Below are 19,113 nucleotides of genomic sequence, written 5' to 3' on the forward strand. Positions count from 1 at the left end.
GCAACAGTGTGAATATATGTTTGGGATACATGCTGCCCCAGACCACTTTTTCTGTAAAAACCGTTGGAGGCATTCCTGTTTCTTAATTTATGTTAGTCTTCCTAAACTGAGGTGGAGAATTCTACAGATTGTTCTTCTATCTTGACGAAGCATCCTCCACAAAGTGACAAGTGAGACTTGTTATCTTCCATGAAAGTACTTTTTTTAGTTCTGAGTATTTATTTTATACATCATATTTATTATTTATTGTGTGTGTGTGTGTGTGTGTGTGTGTGTGTGTGTGTGTGTGTGTGTTTGTGTTTTACTGGGCTTTGAGCCCAGAGGTACAAAAGTACTTTTTAAAATAAATTGAATGGTTTCATCTTCATTGAAAACTTACTGAAATTTCTACTTCTGATTAGGATATAAATGACACGAAAGACCTTTGTTCCCGGGTAAAAAACAAAAACTAACAAACCTAAAAAGAACAAAAAGCACACTAAAGAAATGGGACTAGCAAAAATTGATGGACCCAGAGAAACTTGAGTGATTTGAATTCCAGAGATAGAAAAGCCCTTGTATATGAAAATATAGCAATTTCCCTGCTTTGGGTGCAAGTATCTTGTATGAGTATAGGTAGGAATGACATAAATAGGAAAATGTTGAATGGATGAGGATAAATTGCTTGCTCTTTGACTGACTGTGTGGCCTTTGGGAAAAGGATGGCATTCTGACAGAGCCCTAAAGGCAAACTCAAATAATTAAGCCTAATCATTCTGTCCACCTCTCCTCTTTGCATTTTGGTAAGAAGCAGTAGAAGAGAGGATTGAAAAGCATAGGAAAATTACATACTATTAATGTATTTATGAGTAGTGGATTAATGAGGTCCATAAAATGCCTCAGAACTAAGCACAGATATACCAGATACAGATTAATGAACACTATGGTAACTGTGACTCAACTAAATGATCTTAAATAATCATTGAATATTATCTAATAGCTGTGGATGCCTGCAAAACCTTTTTACTTAGGAACTCATGTAGACAGACAGTGCCAATGTAAAATTTTTCTTAAATCTAGCCAAGTGTAAGTTATCTCTTTCAATAAATAGGGGAACATAATGTATTATATATTTTTTAAAAACCTTACAGTGATTTTACTTTTCATTTCTGACAATAATTTCAAACTGAGACTTCAGTCAAAATGATCCTCAATAGAGAGTCTCAGAGCTAATGATATGGTGAAAGATTGGAATTAAGGTTAGCCTGCACAATTTAGCAAGACTCCATCTCAAAATAAAAGGGTTGTTGTTGGTGGTGGCTAGGGATGTAGCTCAGTGTTCGAGTGCCTGCCTAGTATATGTGAGGTCCTGGGTTCAGTTCCTAGTACTGCAAAAAAAAAAAAAAAAAAAGAAAAAGAAAAAGAAAAAAATTAGACACACACACACACACACACACACGTACCTATGTGTGTGTGTGTGTGTGTGTGTGTCTCATTCTCTGTAGATTATTCCCAACTGCCTACAAATTCATGGTTGCATCCTGAGTCATGTATTCTCTGGCAACTGGTCTATTTTTCTAATTTTTTTTTATTTTTTATTTTTTTGGCAGACCTGGGGGATGGAACCCATGGGCATTCGACCTCAGAGCTATACCCCTTGCTCTATTTATTTTCTTCCCTCCCTCCCTCCCTCCCTCCCTCCCTCCCTCCCTCCCTCCCTCCCTCCCTTCCGTTGTTCTTTGTCTAGAGGTGGAACCCAGAGGCATTTGACCTCCAAGCTACACCCCCTGCCCTATTTTTTTTTTTTTTAATTCTTTATTTTGAAACAGGGTCTCACTGCTGGGCGTGGTGACGCACACTTGTAATCCCCAAGCTTGGGAGGTGAAGACGTCTCCCTGACTTAAAGAGACCCTGTTTCCAAATTAAAAAAAAAAAAAAAAAAAAAGGTTTGGGAGTGTAGCCCGAAGGTAGAAGGGTTTCCAGGAACCCTAGTATCACCAAATAAATAAAAAAATAAAAAAATAAAAAAAAGAAACAGGGTCTCACTACGTTGCAGAGGGCCTCACTAAGTAGCTGAGCCTGTCCGCGAACCTGGATCCTCCAGGTCTCAGCCTCCCGAAAGTATCCTTTATTTTGAAACAGGATCTCACTAAGTTGCGGAGGGCCATCCTCTGGTCTCAGCCTCCCTACTGCTGGGATTACAAGCGTGCACCACCGTGCCTGGTTCTTTAATGATTTTTACCTTACCTTTGTTGTGTTTGGTTCTCTGTTTTACTTCAGTGCTGGAAAATGAACCCAGGGCCTTGTGCATGCTAAGTATGTGATTCACCACTGAGTGAGCCCTTAATCTCCTATTCTTCCTTGAATCCCTTCCAGTGTTTTGCCCCATCTTCTAGAAATGATCCTGTCAAGATAACTAGTGACCTTTACATTAATACACAGTGGCAGTTCTAAGCCTTATTAACTGAATCTGTTAGCTCTTTCTTCCTTGAAATAGTTGTTTCATTTGGCTTTTAGGATATTTCAGTTTTTAGAGGGTTTTCTCTTTTCTTGATTGTTCCTCTTCATTGTCCCTTGTTGGTCCTATCTTTTCTTTATGACCCCTCATTTATTTACTTATTTATTTATTTATTTTTGTATTATTTGGCACTGGGGATTGAACTCAGGGATACTCTACCTCTGAGCCATACCTTTAGCCTTTTCTATTTTATACTTTGAAATAGGGTCCTTGCCAAGTTGCTTAAGGTCTTGCTACATTGCTGAGGCTGTTCTTGAACCTATGACCCTCCTGTCTCAGTCTCAGGTATTGAATTACAAGCTTGCACCATTGTGCCTAGCTTGACACCCCTAACTTTTATTATGTCTTGGGGCTCATCTATTGGAGTATTTCTGTCTGCCTTCATATTCCTGATGATTTTGTCTAATTTTATTGCTTTACATCTTACCTATAAAAAGATGGCTTTCAAATTTATATCTTCAGTTTGGATGTTTCCTTGTATCTTTGCATGTTTTGTTCAACTGTCTACTTAGGATTCCAGTAAGGTATTCAGATACTTCATACTAGAGTTTCTAAACACATACATCTCATCCCTCTTACCTCCATCCTTCTGCTATGATCTTATCCCATTTTACTTTATTGGCAGTTCCATTTTACCAACTACCACATTGTCTGTGGGAGTACATTGAATGACAACAGATTTAGTGAGCATCTTTACTCCCTGTATGCAGTAGGGTTTTTTTTTTTTTTTTTTTTTGTGTGTGTGTGTGTGTGTTATGTATAATTCATGGAGAAGGTTAAATAACTCTGTAATCATTTAGCGTAGAAATAGTAGCTTGATATATTAAGGAAGATAGTAAAATTTGGAAATATTTGTGAATACCACTCTGAATTTATAGGAAAATTATTGTGATGTATAAGCTTTTTTTTTTTTTTTTTTTTTTTTTTGGTGGTACTGAGGATGAAACCTAGGGGCCTTCTACCTCAGGCTACACTCCCAGACCTATTTTTTTATATTTTATTTGGAAACACGGTCTCTTAAGCCAGTTGAGGCTAGCTTCGAACCTGCACGATCCTCCTGTCTCAGCCTCCCAAGTGCGGGGATTACAAATGTGTGCCACCACGCCTGGCTATGTATAAGCTTTTTATTAATACATTTGTTTGGGGTTTTTGGCTGTTTTGAAATGTGCTGGCTGTAAGAGTTTGGCAGTGGTTTAAGCAAATAAGGGAGTTAGTTTTCTCATATACTAAGAAATCAAGAAATAAGGCAGTATATTTAGCATTGGTTTATCTACTCAGAAGTGCGGTTAGAGACCACCAGCTAGTTTTATCTTTCTATTTTGTCAGCCTTACTTTTTGGCAGGTTTTAATCCTTATACTTGTTTACTTATGGTCATTGGATGCTTGCTACAATACATGATATTGTATACATTCAGTGCTAGAAAAATGGAAGACTAGTCAGATACATTTATTCCCATTTATCAGGAAAGCAGATGTCTACCCTAAAGCTGACTTCTGAATACCATATATCTTTGATAATATTTGTGTCACCTTCTGGCCTGGGAAACTCAAAAGGTGGCTTATTACTACTCAGTATCAAGTTTCTTAAAAGGGGGAATAAACCCAATAACCAATTAACAGTGCCTGCTGTATAAAACTATCATAAGCTACTAAATTTATTTATTTATTTTTGTGGCACTGGGGGTGGAACCTAAGGGCTTTTCTACCTCCGGGCTATTCTCTCAGACCTATTTTATACTTTATTTGGAAACAGGGTCTCACTAAGTTCCTGAGAGCCTCACTCAATAGTAGCTGAGGCTAGCTTTGAACCTGTGTGATCCACCTGTCTCAGCCTACCAAGCACTGGGATTACAAGCGTGCACCACCACGCTCGTCTACTAAATTTAAATATACTTAGTGATTAGAATTTATTTAATGAAAATTTTGTTTGGCATTAATCGCAAATAAATGGTATTTAATATTAAGTAGGTGAAAGGGTATTTAGTTTTTGATAGATAAAGGCCCACAAGCCGGGCGTGGTGGCGCACTCTTGTAATCCCAGCATTTGGGAAGCTGAGACCTGAGACCGGAGGATTACGGTTCGCAGACAGCCTCAGCTACTTAGTGAGGCCCTCTGCAATTTAGTGAGACCCTGTTTCAAATTAAAGAATAAAAAATAGGGCAGGGGATGTAGCTCGGAGGTCAATCCCCAAACCTGCCAAAAAAAAAAAAAAAAAAAAAAGGCCCACAATAGTTTGCAAACACATGAAAATCCATTTGTTAAGAAGTTAGCCATTTATTTAGAAGTTAGCAAAGGTGTTCCTGTGTGGTTTTTGTTGTTGTTGTTTTTGTTTGTTTGTTGTTTTTATTTTTTTACTTTTGGGGATTGATCCCAAGGGCCTTCTACTTCTGAGAACTATTCTTTTTTTTTTTTTTTTTGCAGTACTGGGGATGTAACTCAGGGGTATTCTTCTACCTCTGAGCGACACCCTCAGTCGTATTTTTTATTCTTTATTTTGAAGCAGGGTCTCACCAAGTTGCAAAGGGCTTAAGTAGCTGAGGCTGTCCATGAATCATGATCCTCTGTCTCAGCCTCCCAAATGCTGGAATCACAAGTGTGTGCCACCATCCCCGGCTTGAGAACTATTCTTAAAAAACTGAAACAAGAGGGCCGGACATGGTGGCTCATGCTTGTAATCCCAGTATTTGGGAGGCTGAGACAGAGGAGGATCTTGCAGGTTCGAAGCCTCAGCTACTTAGTGAGGCTTTTGGCAACTTAGTGAGACCCTGTTTCCAAATAAAATATAAAATAGGTCTGGAAGTGTAGCCCAGAGGTAGAAGGCCCCTGGGTTCCATCCCCCCGCCCCCCCAAAAAAAAACCACCCTAAAAACTGAAACAGTGTCTTGGTAAGTTACTGCACACTGATCTTGAAACTTTCATCCTCCTGTTTTGGCCTGTCAAGAACTGGGGTTTAAGTTGTGTACCACACAGCACCTAGCTTTGCACCTTATTTTTTAAAAAGATATTTTGATTTAGCTCTCTGGTCATAGTTTTCATTTACAGAGGTCAACTTTTAGCACTTCAATTTAGTTTTTGATGTAAAATAACAATTAGATGTTCCTTGGAGTTATAAATTATTAGCCGGGCGTAGTGGCGTAAGATTGTAATCACAGCATTCAGGAAGCTGAGACTGGAGGATGGTGGTTCACAGACAGCCTCAGCTACTTATGGGGGTTCACAGACAGCCTCAGCTACTTAGCAAGGTACACAACTCAGTGAGACCCTGTTTCAAAAAAATAAAAGGACTAAAATATTAAGACTGGAAGTATAGCCCAGAGGTACAGTGCCCCTGGGTTTCATGTCTACTAATGCAATAAATAAATAAATAAATTTTATTCTTTTTTGTTTTTCATAGAATGTTGGCTCAATTAAGGAACATCAGGGAGATAAATTCAAGCCAGTGGTAAGTAACTCTTTTTTTAGAAAGTTTTATGATTATGCCCCTTCTTTGGATTGGCTCTTTTTACTCCATTGTGATTAGAAGATCACCTCTGAGACAGTGATTCTTCTGTTTGTTTGTTTGTTTGTTTGTTTATTTATTTATTTATTTATTTATTTATTTATTTATTTATTTATGGTACTGGGGATGGAACCCTTCTACCTCCGGGCTGCACTCCCAGACTTATATTTTATTTGGAAACATGGTCTCTTAAGTCAGCAAGGCTGGCTTTGAACCTGCGCGATCCTCCTGTCTCCGCCTCCCAAGTGTGGGGATTACAAGCGTGCGCCACCACGCCTGGCTCTTCTGATTTATTAAATAACTCTTCTCTTCCTAAAATTATAATCAACAGTCCCCATGTTTGTCTGTTTCTGTAAAGTACTTGGGAGGCTAAGAAAGAAGGGTTATAGATTCGAGGCTAGCCTTAGCAACTTAGCACCCCTCTTTCAAAGTAAAAATGGCTGAGATAGAATAGCATAAAGGTAGAATGCCCCTTGGTTCAACCCTCAGTATACCTTCTCTCCCCCAAAAAGGTAGAGGGAGAATCTTTTTTTTTTTGTATTTTTACTTACTTTTATACAGTACTTCCCCCTTGCCCTCAAGAATTAAGGTCCCTTTGCTTTTTTTATTTTTTAATCACTTAACAGTTTTTATTTTGCACCATTTCCCTCTGGAGATCTGTGTAGAATTGGAGTACAACTTTGTATTAGCTGTAGGCCCACTGAATTTAATCTAAGTTCTAAAAACTGGGTTTATCATCCCAGCTACTAAGGAGACTGAAGCAGGGGATCAATTGAGCCCAAGAATTGAAGTCCAGCCTGAACATGGACCCTGTCTCAAAACAAAACTAAATTTTATCTAAGGTCTATACTGTTATTTTTATAGATTCTAGCCACAAAAAGTTTTCCTTTGAATTGTAAACTCTGCAGCTTCCTAGATAGAGCCAAGCATCTATTTCATCTTCCTTTTCTAAACTCATTGCCCTAACCCAGGCGTAGTGACACATGCTTGTAATCCTAGCATTCAGGAGGCTGAGATAGACCCCAGTGTGCAGACAGCCTTAGCTACTTAGTGATGATAGGGCAGGGGGTGTAGCTTGGAGGTTGAATGTCCCTGGGTTCCATCCCCAGACCTACAAAAAACACTAATTGTCCTAAGTAGTTCTACAACTTGTGTCTATCACTTGGCAACATGATTAGTTCTATAAGTTGTTTTATTTTCTTTAACATTACTCTTTTCTATAAATTACCCTATACCTCAAACACTCTACCTCACACCTAAAATAAACAAGCTTTTCAATCATGTGTATTTGGTAAAATATTTTGTCTTTTATTTTTAGCCATTATATCCCCATATTCAAGATTGTTTCTAGGAAATGGATATATTGTTGTTGTTATTATTACTTGTGGTACTAGGGATTCAGCCCAGGGTTATTCTACCTGTGAGCTACACCCCCAACCCTATTTTTTATTCTTTATTTTTGAGACAGGGTCTCACTAAATAGCTGAGGCTGGCCATGAACCATGAACCTATGATCCTTCTTTCTCAACCTCCCAATTTACTGGGATTACAAGCATGCACCATCACCCCTGGCTGGGAAGTGGACTTAAAAGGCCATATCTTCCAAGTTCTTCTACCAAATTATATAAGTACAAATATGCAGTGGATAGGTTACCGCTCTGGGGCAAGAGCTTAAATTCTACTAATCCTTGTGCTCCACAAATACTTGGGAGTCTAACTGGAGGGAAAGTAGGCTTACTCAAAATTAAATTTGTTTTACATTTCTTATCTTCAGAGAACTCAGGGGTAAGGAAATCTTTTTAATTAGTTGTTGTTTTTGTTTGTTTTTTTGTATTGGGGAACTGAATCCAGGGACATTCTACCTTTGAGCTTAACCCCCAGTCCAATTTTTTATTCTTTATTTTGAAACAGGGTCTCACTAAGTTGTGGAGGATTCAATCCCTGCCACCAGAAAAATAGTGATGTTAATGTTAAATGGGCTCCCCCGGGTTTGTGTAGTAGAGGGAGATGTGTTATTTGCCTGTGATATGTGAATTGTGATAAATGAATTAGAATAATTTATTCTGAAAAGCATTTGTTTTAATATGTATATGTTAATTATATTTATTTTTATTCAAATATTGCAGTATCTAAAGATGACTACAAAACGAAGTTTGTTTGTGCGGTTGGTACCATGTCGCTGTCTTCGAGGGGAAGAGGAAACTGTCACTACTCTGGATTACTCTCACTGCAGTTTGGAACAGGTTCCCAAAGAAATCTTCACTTTTGAAAAAACTTTGGAGGAGCTCTATTTAGATGCTAATCAGATTGAAGAGCTTCCAAAGGTATATTAATATGTCTTTCAAGAATTGCCTTTGATGTTTGAGTGATTTCTATGCCTAGAAATTTGATAGCCCTGATGTTGTCAAATTCTGTTCATGTATGTTGTTATTTCCATTTTTTTTCAATTTAATTAGCCTTAAGGGATGCAGTACACTGCTTTTTCGTGCTGTTTTTTCATTCGTTCGTTCACTTTTTCTTTTTCTCTTTTGGTTATGCTGGGAATTGAACCAGAGGCATTCTACTTCTGAGCTACATCTCTAGCTGGCCTTGCACCTGTGATCCTCCTGTCTTGGCCTGCCTCATATTTCACAATAGATTTTTAAATAATTGTTCAAAAGAGTATTTCTGCAAATAACTTAAAAATTTGTATTTACTTTCAGCATATTAGATCCCCTAAGGTAGATAATAAAACTTTATAGTTTTTTAGAGCCAAAAGATTTAATTAGACAACTGAAATTAATGTTATCTTTGTCTAGGTTTCTTTTTTTTCTTTATTTGGTGGTACTGGGGGTGGAACCCAGGGCCTTTTCTACCTCCGGGCTATACTCCCAGACCTATTTTATATTTTATTTGGAAACAGGGTCTCACTAAGTTGCTGAGAGCCTCACTAAGCAGCTGAGGCTGGCTTCGAACCTGCACGATCCTCCTGTCTCTGCCTCCCAAGCATGGGGATTACAAGCGTGCGCCACCATGCCCGGCTCTAGGTTTCTTTAGACATTAATATTCATTGCTGTAATTGAGGGTACTTGTCATTTGTAGTGCTGCATCATGATTTTATTGTTAAGCAGTTTTTTAGGGGTGCTCATCTGTTTTCCTTCATTTATAATTTGTTGTAAAAGGTTCTAGAGGACTTATTTCTGAAATCTAGTAACAACTTGAAGGAAAAAGTTTATTGAGAGAAAACACTCAAATTATTGCCTTGTTTTTTGACTAAAATATATTCAATGTACTTTTTCCGTTTCCTTTCATTTTATACTCAAGTTCCTGTATCTTATTAACAACTTCAGTATCTATAGTTATTAATATCTATAGCTATCCAAATACCAGTTTTTTAAAGTGATCAGAGACCCATTGGTCGCTAATAAAACAACTTAATATGCATGGCGATCACTTAAAAAATTAACTACATAATTTGGACTGTAAAAATTAGAAAATAAAAATACAGAATACCTAATATTTTCAGATAAACAAGATGTGTGTGTGTGTGTGTGTGTGTGTGTGTGTGTGTGTGTGTGTGTGTGTGTGTGTGGTACTGGCATTCCTGGAAACCCTTCTACCATCATGCTACACTCCCAGACCTATTTTTATATTTTTATTTGGAAACAGGGTCTCTTAAGCCAGTGAAGGCTGGCTTTGAACCTGTGCTATCCTCCGGTCTTCGTCTCCCAAGCACGGGGATTACAAGTGTATGCCACCACGCCTGGCAACAAATATTTTTAGTATACATATATATCCTATGCAATATAAAGGATATACTTGTACATTGTTTAGACAATTGTTCAAATAATTGTTTATTTGAAATTCAAATTTAATTGGGTAGCAACTATAGTATAAAAAATAGTGCATGTTGCATATAGCTATTGTTTTGTGAAATACTTGTTTTAGATTTGTGTATTCATTTAATAAACATACTGAATGGTTTTTTTCCCCCCCTTATGGACAGTAGTAAAAACATTTTGAAAGCCACTGCTGTTCTAATTAATATTAGAACTGTAGCTGTCAGTTACACGTTTATGAATTATAGATCTAGCTGTGGTATGGTGCTTTTGTAATTTACTGTTCTTCCTTATATGTTGTTCCTCACCAGTTACTTTATCATCCATGGCCAGTTTCCCTAGAGAATATGGAAGACCAAAAGGAGTCAGTGACACCCTTCCCTAATCATCACCAATAGCTTCTGAGTCTGGGTGTTGTGTTGAAAAGAGAGGCCTGATATAGCAGTGGAAATAACTGGATCATTTGTCTATCTTGATCTTAATTTACATTTTTTTTTGGAAAAATGCTCTTCTTCAATATGGCTTTTATTTTTGGAATAAGGTTGCTTGAAAGATAAGTTCTAGAATTTATCGTACTTAATAGCTACCTTCTGACTACTTCAACAAAGAATATAGTCATATACTTACTCTCACTGAGTAGGTTTTCCTTGTGGTAGAATTATGAGGATATAGATAATTCCAAGTGGTACAGATTTATTCAGATCCAGAAGAGCATAACCAGAATAATGAGAGATTGTTTTTTGTAGATATAGCTCGTTCAATTTTACTATGACTAATAATATTTATTTCTATAGACATTAGTACATGAAATGTTTAAGGAAACTTAAAGATAATAAATGTTTTTTCTTTCTTTTTCAATAGCAACTTTTTAACTGTCAGTCTCTACATAAATTGAGTTTGCCAGACAATGATTTAACAACATTACCAGCATCCATTGCAAATCTTATTAATCTCAGGGAACTAGATGTCAGCAAAAATGGTAAGTTTCCTTCCACCTGAACTTTTATATTTGAGAATGTGTTTCAGTGTATGATTTCTATTGTTTTCACATATAAAAATATAAAGTAAGCTGGGCATGGTGGCACATGCTTGTAATCCCCGTGCTTGGGAGGCAGAGACAGGAGGATCGCACAGGTTCAAAGCCACCCACGCTGGCTTTAAGAGACCCTGTTTTCAAATATAAAAATGTATAATATAGGTCTGGGAGTGTAGCCCAAAGGTAGAAGGGTTTCCAGGAACCACAGTACCACACACACACACACACACACAAAACCCAACAACAACAACAACAACAACAACAAAAAATATATATATATATATGGGGAGAGAGAGAGAGAGAGAGTGTGTGTGTGTAAAATGTCAGATTGTAATGTATTATCAAATTATCTTCATAAAAGAATAAATCTATTTTATGTAAATATAATTTTTTATTTTAAAGATTTTATAACTTGTCATGAAATGTAGTAAAATTTAATATTATAATCTTTTTTTTTTTTTTTTTTTTTTTTGTGGGTCTGGGGATGGAACCCAGGGGCATTCAACCTCTGAGCTACACCTCCTGCCCTATTTTTTATTCTTTATTTTGAAACTGGGTCTCACTGAGTTGGAGAGGGCCTCACTAAGTAGCTGAGGCTGTCTGCGAACCGCGATCCTCCGGTCTCAGCCTCCCAAATCCTGGGATTACAAGCATGCGCCACCACACCGGGCTTAATGTTATAATCTTGATCAGAAATTTTTGTAAATATAAAACCTTGATCACTTTGAAGCAGGTAGAATATAATGGTAAATTCTTTTTATATCTTTATTAACTCTAGTTGTCATGTTGTATAGATCTAATGAACTTATTGCTCCTAAATGAAAATTTGTACCCTTTGATTAATATATTCCAATCCTTCAACCTCTGTTTGTACCTCAGCCCATGATAGCTATTATTTTACTCACTGCTTTTTTCAGTTTGTCTTTTAAAGATTCTATATGTGAGATCAGTTTTTGTCATTTTGTTTCAGACTTATTTCTAGTTACTATAATGTCCTTTAGATGCATCTATGTTGTCATAAATGGCACAATTTATAAAAACTATACCCTCAGCTCTGAGATACCTCTCTTGCATACTAATTTAATTCCTTAGATATATGTCCAGTAGTAGGATGGCTGGATTTTTTTTTTTTTTTTAAAGGAGACTCCATACTATTTTCCATAATGGCTGATTCATTACATTCTCACCAGCAGTATGTAAGGATTCCCTTTTCTTCACATCCTTACCAATACTTGTATCTTACTATTTTCTTGCAGTGCTGGAGATTGAGCAAGTGCTAGGCAAGTGCTCTAACACTGAGCTATACCTTCAAACATCTTTTGTCTTTTTGATGATAGGCATTCTAATAGATCTGAAGTGATAATCTTACTTGGGGTTTAATTTGTATTTTCCTGATGATTAGTATGTTGAACTTTTTTTCCTCATAGACCCATTATCCATTTGTGTGTCTTTTGAGAAATATTTAAGTTCTTTTTGATTATTTTTAAATTGAGTTGAGTTCCTTATATAGTTTGGATATTAAGCCCTTATTTAAAAAAAATTATTGTCTAGAACATTTCCAGAGTGTAATGAAGCTTCTCCTCATGTTTTGTCTTAGTAGTTTTATAATTTCAAATCTTGTGAGGATCCCCATACTGATTTCCAAAGTGGTTGCACTAATTTGCAATCCCACCAACAGTGTATTAGTGTCTCTACTTCTTCATATCCTCACCAGTATTTGTTGTTGTTTGTGTTTTGAATGATTGCCATTCTAGTTGGAGTTAGGTGAAATCTCAAGGCAGTTTTGATTTGTATCTCTCTGATTGCTAATGCTGTTGAGCATTTTTTCATGCATTTATTGGCCATTTGAATTTCTTCCTTTGTGAAGTATCTAGTTCACTTGCCCATTTTCAATTGGGTTATTTGTTTTCTTAGTGCTGAGTTTCTTGAGTTCTCTGTATATTCTAGATATTAGTTAAATCTTATTTTTAAGTCTTTACGCTCTCATTTGTGTGCATGTGTTACCCTCTACCACTTAGCTATAGCCACACTCTTTTTTTTTATCCTGAGCAGGGTCCCACTAAGTTGTTGAAGGTGGCCTTGAACTTGGGACCCTCCTCTCAAACTCCCAAATACTGCAATTACAGAGATGCACTACCATTGCCAGCTGCCTTTAGTGCATTTTGAGTTGAATTTTGCATATTGTATAAGATGAGGGTCTAGTTTGGTCTTCTGCATGGGTATACCCACTTGTCCTAACACTATCTGTTGAAGAGACTGTTTTCCCCTATTGCGTGTTTTACCACATTATATAAAAAAAATCAGTTGACCATAAATACATGGATTTATTTCTGTATTCTTTTTTTTTTTTTTTTTTTGCAGTACAGGGGATGGAGCCCAGGGTCATTCTACCTCCGAGCTACATCCCCAGCCCTACTTTTAATTTTTGTTTTGAAACAAGGTCTCACTAAGTTGTGGAGGGCTAAGTTGCTGAGGCTGTCTGCGAACTGAGATCCTCCTGTCTCAGCCTCCCAGATGCTGGGATTACAAGCATGTGCCACCACACCCGGCTCGATTTCTGTATTCTTAACTGTTCAATTTGTGTCTTTTCTTGTGTCAGTACAATTCTGCTTTCATTACTATAGTGTTGTATTGTATTTTGAAGTTAGGTAGTATGATAGTGTACCTGTAGCTTTTTTTTTTTTTTTTTGGTACTGGGGATTGATTGAACCTAGGTCATTCTACCTCTGAGTTAGGTCTTCCTAGATTGCTAAAAGTCTTGCTACATTGCTGAGACTGTCCTTGAACCTGTGATTCTCCTTTCTCAACCTGCCATGTAACTGGCATTACAGGCATTCACCACCACCTCTGACTTCTATTTTCTTTTTTTTTTAATTTTGAAACAGTGTCTCTCTAAGTTGCTGAGGCTGGCCTTAGCTTCTTTTTTTAATTAATTGAAGATTACATTGGCTATTCAGGATATATTGTGACAATATCATTGGACTTTTGATAGTGATTGAATTGAATTGTAGAACATTTTGGGTAGTGTGAACATTTCAACAGTCTTGATTATTCCAGTTCATGAACACGGGATATCTTTTCAAATTCTTTCCTCAATGTGTTTTTGTTTTTGTTGTTGTTGTTGTTTTTCTGATACCGGAGATGGAACCCAGGAGCATTCTACCTCTGAGCTACACCCCTAGCCCTATGTTTTTAATTTTTTATTTTGAAACAGGGTCTCACTGAGTTGTGAAGGGCCTCACTAAATAGCTGAGGCTGTCTGTGAACTGTGTTCCTCTGGTCTTCACCTCCTGAATGCTGGGATTACAAGCGTGCGCCATCATGCCCAGCTACTTCTGCCAATGTTTTATAGTTTTCAGTATGTAGGTCTTTTGTCTCCTTGGGTAAATTTGTTCTTAAGAGTTTTTTTTTTTTTTTTTTTTTTTTTTTTTGGTTTGGTAGCTATTTTAAATGGGATTGTTTTATTAACTTATTTATTTTGGTGGTACTGGGGTTCCTGGAAACCCTTCTACCTCCGGGATACACTCCCAGACCTATTTTTATATATTTTTAAATTTGGAAACAGGGTCTCCTAAGCCAGTGAGGCTGGCTACAAACCTGTGTGATCCTCCTGTCTCTGCCTCCCAAGCACGAGGATTACAAGCGTGTGCCACCACACCCGGCTATAAATTTATTTTTTGATAGTTGTTAATATGAAAGTACTACTGATTTTATTTTGTGTGTATTGGCTTTGTATCATGCAACTTTACAGGATTTATTAATTTTAACAGTTTTCTTGTGAAATCTTAAGTTTTTCTTTGTAAGGTCAGAGTCATTGCATAAAGGATGGTTCAACTTTTTCCATTTAAATTTGAATGCCTTTTATTTATTTATTTAGCCTAATTGACCTCACTAGAATTTCCAGTATAATCACGCATTGCTTAGTGACAGGAATAAGCTCTGAGTAATGCATCTTTAAGCAATTTTGTCATTCTGTGAATATCGTAGACACTTAAATGAGAGCCAGGCGTGGTGGTGCACGCTTGTAATCCCCACACTTGGGATGCTGAGACAGGAGGATCATGCAGGTTTGAAGCCAGCCTCAGCTACTTAGTGAGGCTCTCAGCAACTTAGTGAGACCCTGTTTCCAAATAAAATATAGAAATAGGTCTGGGAGTATAGCCTGGAGGTAGAAATACTCTGGGTTCTACCCCCAGTACCACCAAAAAAAAAAAAAGAAAGAAAGAAACTTAAATGATGTAAGGCATTGACTTGATGAGATCTCCTGATGTAGCAAAAGACATAATAAACATGAGATTATAAAGCTACTGCCTACATATAAATACAGTAAGTTTTAGTAAATAGGAAGGAGTGCTGGGTTACTGTCACTGTGACAAAATACCTGAAAAAAAATCAACTTGTAAAAAGGAAAGATTGATTTTTGGCTCATAGATTTAGAGATTTCAGTCTGGTTGCTTGGCTTCACTACTCTGAGCCTGTGGTTGCACGGTATATCATGCTGGGAGCACATTTTAGAGGAGTTCTATTCACTATTCATGGCTGGGAAGCAAAGAGAGAGGAAGAGAGAAAGGGAGAGAGAGAGAGAAAACACACACTAGAGTACCAATATTTTCTTCAAGTGCAGGTTCCTAAGTATCTTAAGTGCTACTTCTTCAAGGGTTTACCTTCTAAAGCTTTCACTGCCTCCCAGTAGCACCACAGGTTGTCAACAAAACCTTTAGCATATGGGCTTTGGGAGATATTTAAGATCCAAATAATAACAGGTACACTTTCAAGTAATGATAAAATATAGAGTATGTAGTATAGTGAATACATACAGCCAGTAACAGTCATTTATTATCATTATCAAGTATATGTACTAAATTATTGTATTGCTTTACTTTTATACAGTTGGCAGTACAGTGCATTTTTATCAGCATCACCACAGAATTGTGAATAATGCAGAATGAGAGGACATTAGGATGGCTACTACATTCTTAGGCAAGAGAATTTTTCAGCTTTATTATAATCTTATGGGACCAGTGATATATTTGTGGTTCATTGTTAGAACATTTTGAGACATATGACTATACTCTGTTGAATAGAAGCAGCTAGAGTGGGCATCCTTTTCTTGTTACTGATCTTAGAAAAAAAGCTTTATCTTTTTACTGAATATGATATTAACAGAATTTATTATATAAATTCATCTATACATGACTTACTCAGTTTTTATTATGAAGGGATATGAGATTTGTTAAGAGATTTGTTGAATGCTTTATCTGCATCTATTGGAGAGGTTTTTTCCCCCTTTATTCTGTTAATATGGTAATTGAGATTTGTAGATTTTTAACTGTTAAAATTATTAACAAGCCGGGTGTGGTGGCACATGCTTGTAATCCCCGCGTTTGGGAGGCGGAGACAGGAGGATCACGCAGGTTTGAAGCTAGCCTCGCTGGCTTAAGAAACCCTGTTTCCAAATGAAAATATAAAATAGGTCTGGGAGTGTAACCTGGAGATAGAAGGGTTTCCAGGAAAAGTATAAAAATAGGTCTGGGAGTGTAGCACAGAGGTAGAAGGGTTTCCAGGAACCCCAGTTCCACCAAAAAAACAAAAACAAAAAAAAAAACAATAAACAGTCTTGTTTAGTTTGCTATGCATTGAGGAAAGTATGGAAGATAGTTACCACAGAGAAAGAAAAGAAGTCAGCCTTTAGAATTTTTTTAATGAGCACATATTTTTTGGTACTGGGGATGGAACCCAGGGAAATCTGAGTTACACCTAACAGCTTATTATTATTATTATTTATTTATTTATTTATTTTGGTGGTACTGGGGTTCCTGGAAACCCTTCTACCTCTGGACTACACTCCCAGATCTATTTTATAGTTTTTTTTATTTGGAAACAGGGTCTCTTAAGCCATCGAGGCTGGCTATGAACCAGCGCGATCCTCCTGTCTCCGCTTCCCAAGCGCAGGGATTATAAGCATGCATCACCACGCCCGGCCCTAACAGTTTATTTTGAAACAGGGTTTCACTAAGTTGTTGAGGCTCTTGCTAAGTTTCTGTGGCTGGCCTTGAACCTGTGATCCTCCTGTCTTAGCCTTCTGAGTACCGGGATTGCAGGCGTGTGCCACCATTACTAGCTGAACATGTATTTTACTTACTTATTTTTTTTGCATGGTGCTGGGGATTGAGCCTGGAGGCAATCTGCCTCCAAGTTATACCCCCAGCCTGATTTTTTTTTTATTCTTTATTTTTGAAACAGGGTTTCACTAAATTGCAGAGGGCCTCACTAAATAGCTGAGGCTGGCCATGAATCCTTATAATCCTGTCTCAGCCTCCCAAGTACTGGGATTACAAGTGTGCACCACCATGCCTGGCTGAACACGTATTTTATAATTACAGAAAAGAATCAAGATGTTGCACATCTGCAATCTCAGTCATTCTTCTAATGATAGGAGTATCCAGAAATAAGCCTTCTCTATATCATTTCTCTTAAATTCTAGGACTTAAACGTTTAAAACATTTAAAACTTATAAACATTTAAAACTGATTAAAACAGTCATGGTTATCTCTTTTTACAATTAACTTTGGCAAATGAATTAACCATCTAGAAACATAGCTAATTTAAAGTTAAAAATGCATGTCTTGCAAGCATTTGTTTAATTGGTCCTAGTTCATATGAAACAATTAAATTGTATGTTTTGTAGGAAAATGGTTACATCAGCACGTTTTAAGTAATAAATTTGTTGTTTATAACTTGTTCATCGTAGGTTTCTGTGAAATGTTAGTGATTAGTACTTTTAGGGTTTCAGGTCTCAGTGGTCAGTTGATTTTTAGGTTTAAAGATAGTGTTTTACTTTACCTTTGATTTTAGGTCTAAACTTGTTGCTTAAGAAAATTTTGTGTTTTAAATAAATTTTTTAAATTTTATTTAGATTGAATTCATTCATAGTGATGTCTTGCTTTTTTCTACTTTAAAATATTTCCACTGAGCTGGGCTTGGTGGTGCATGCTTATAATCCCAGTGCTTGGGATGCTGAGACAGAAAGATCGCACAGGCTCAAAGCCAGCCTCAGCTTCTGAGTGAGTCAGCAACTTAGTGAGATGCTGCTTCCCAGTAAAGTATAAAATAGGTCTAGGAGTATAGCCTGGGGTAGAAAAACCCCTGGGTTCCACCCCAAGTACCAAAAAAATAAAAAAATAAAAATTCAGCTGGGTGGGTGGTACTTAACTGTAATCCTAGTACTTGGGAGGCTGGGGAGAATCACATGTTTGAGACCAGCCTCAGCAACTTAGCAAGAACCTCATCAACTTAGACTCTTTTCAAAGTAAAAAATAAAATAGGGCTGGAGGTGTAGCTGAGAGATAGAACACCCCTGGGTTGAATCTCTAGTAACACACACATGTAGAACTTTCATAAAAGTTGAAAGAACAGCCATGAACTCTCCAGTTATTTGCATTTTTGCTAAATTTGCCATATTTCTTTTACACATACATATGCATACATATTCACATACACATATAAGTAAGCTATATCCAGGAGAAAGATGTTGCTTATGCAAAAGTTCTTTTTCTAAACCTATTTAAGTTGCAGTTACCATGAACTTCACCCCCAAATGTTGGAATATCCATCTTCTAAGAATAAGGAAATACTTACATATAACCATAATAGCATTATCACTGAAGAAATTTGACATCCTGTTTTTCCTTTTGCCCTTTTTAGCTCTTTAGCCTCTTTTTACTGTTCAAGTGAAAGGTCATATATAGAAGTTATTTGTCCTATGTCTTTGGTCTTTTAAAATCAAGAAGAGTTTGTCATCTTTGCTATTTTTCAAGAGCCCAGGTCATTGGGGGGGGGGGCAGAGGAGCAGAGCAGAGATACTCGGAATTGAACCCAGGGGCATTCTTTCTACCTCTGTGGAACCCCTGGCCCTTTTTATTTTATTATTTTTATTTTGAAACAAGCCTCATGCAGTTCCTGAGCCTGGCCTTGAACCTGCAATCTTGTCTCAGCCTCCCAAGTACTTGGATTACAGGTGTAGCACTATGCTTGGCAGCTTTTTATTTTTGTGAGGTACCTCATCCCCCCCCCTCTCCCTCCCTCTCCCCCCCCCCCATATATATAATTTGTGGTACTGGGGTTCCTGGAAGCACTTCTACCTCCGGGCTACACTCCCAGACCTATTTTATATTTTTTTATTTGGAAACAGGGTCTCTTAAGCCAGCAAGGCTGGCTCCGAACCAGCGCAATCCTCCTGTCTCCACCTCCCAAGCACGGGGA

At 37.2% G+C, this 19,113-nt stretch overlaps 1 protein-coding gene across 9 annotated transcripts in view; it reads left to right on the plus strand.

Annotated features, from left to right (window-relative positions):
• Positions 1 to 8,123: 8,123 nt before the first annotated feature.
• Positions 8,124 to 19,113, plus strand: part of ERBIN (erbb2 interacting protein) — a gene marked incomplete at both ends in the record, with an annotated part of 97,759 nt that continues 86,769 nt past the window's right edge. For 7 of the 9 annotated variants that reach the window (XM_080713814.1, XM_080713815.1, XM_080713816.1 and 4 more), the window contains 2 exons: positions 8,133 to 8,321; positions 10,677 to 10,794. In XM_080713814.1, coding sequence (XP_080569940.1) covers positions 8,133 to 8,321; positions 10,677 to 10,794 — 307 coding nt within the window. Of the gene's footprint in view, positions 8,322 to 10,676; positions 10,795 to 19,113 lie in introns of all 9 variants that reach the window. The other 2 variants (XM_080713821.1, XM_080713822.1) reach the window with 1 other exon arrangement.

This window comes from Muscardinus avellanarius, assembly GCF_963383645.1.
Source record: "Muscardinus avellanarius genome assembly, chromosome: 1".
Lineage (NCBI taxonomy): Eukaryota > Metazoa > Chordata > Mammalia > Rodentia > Gliridae > Muscardinus > Muscardinus avellanarius.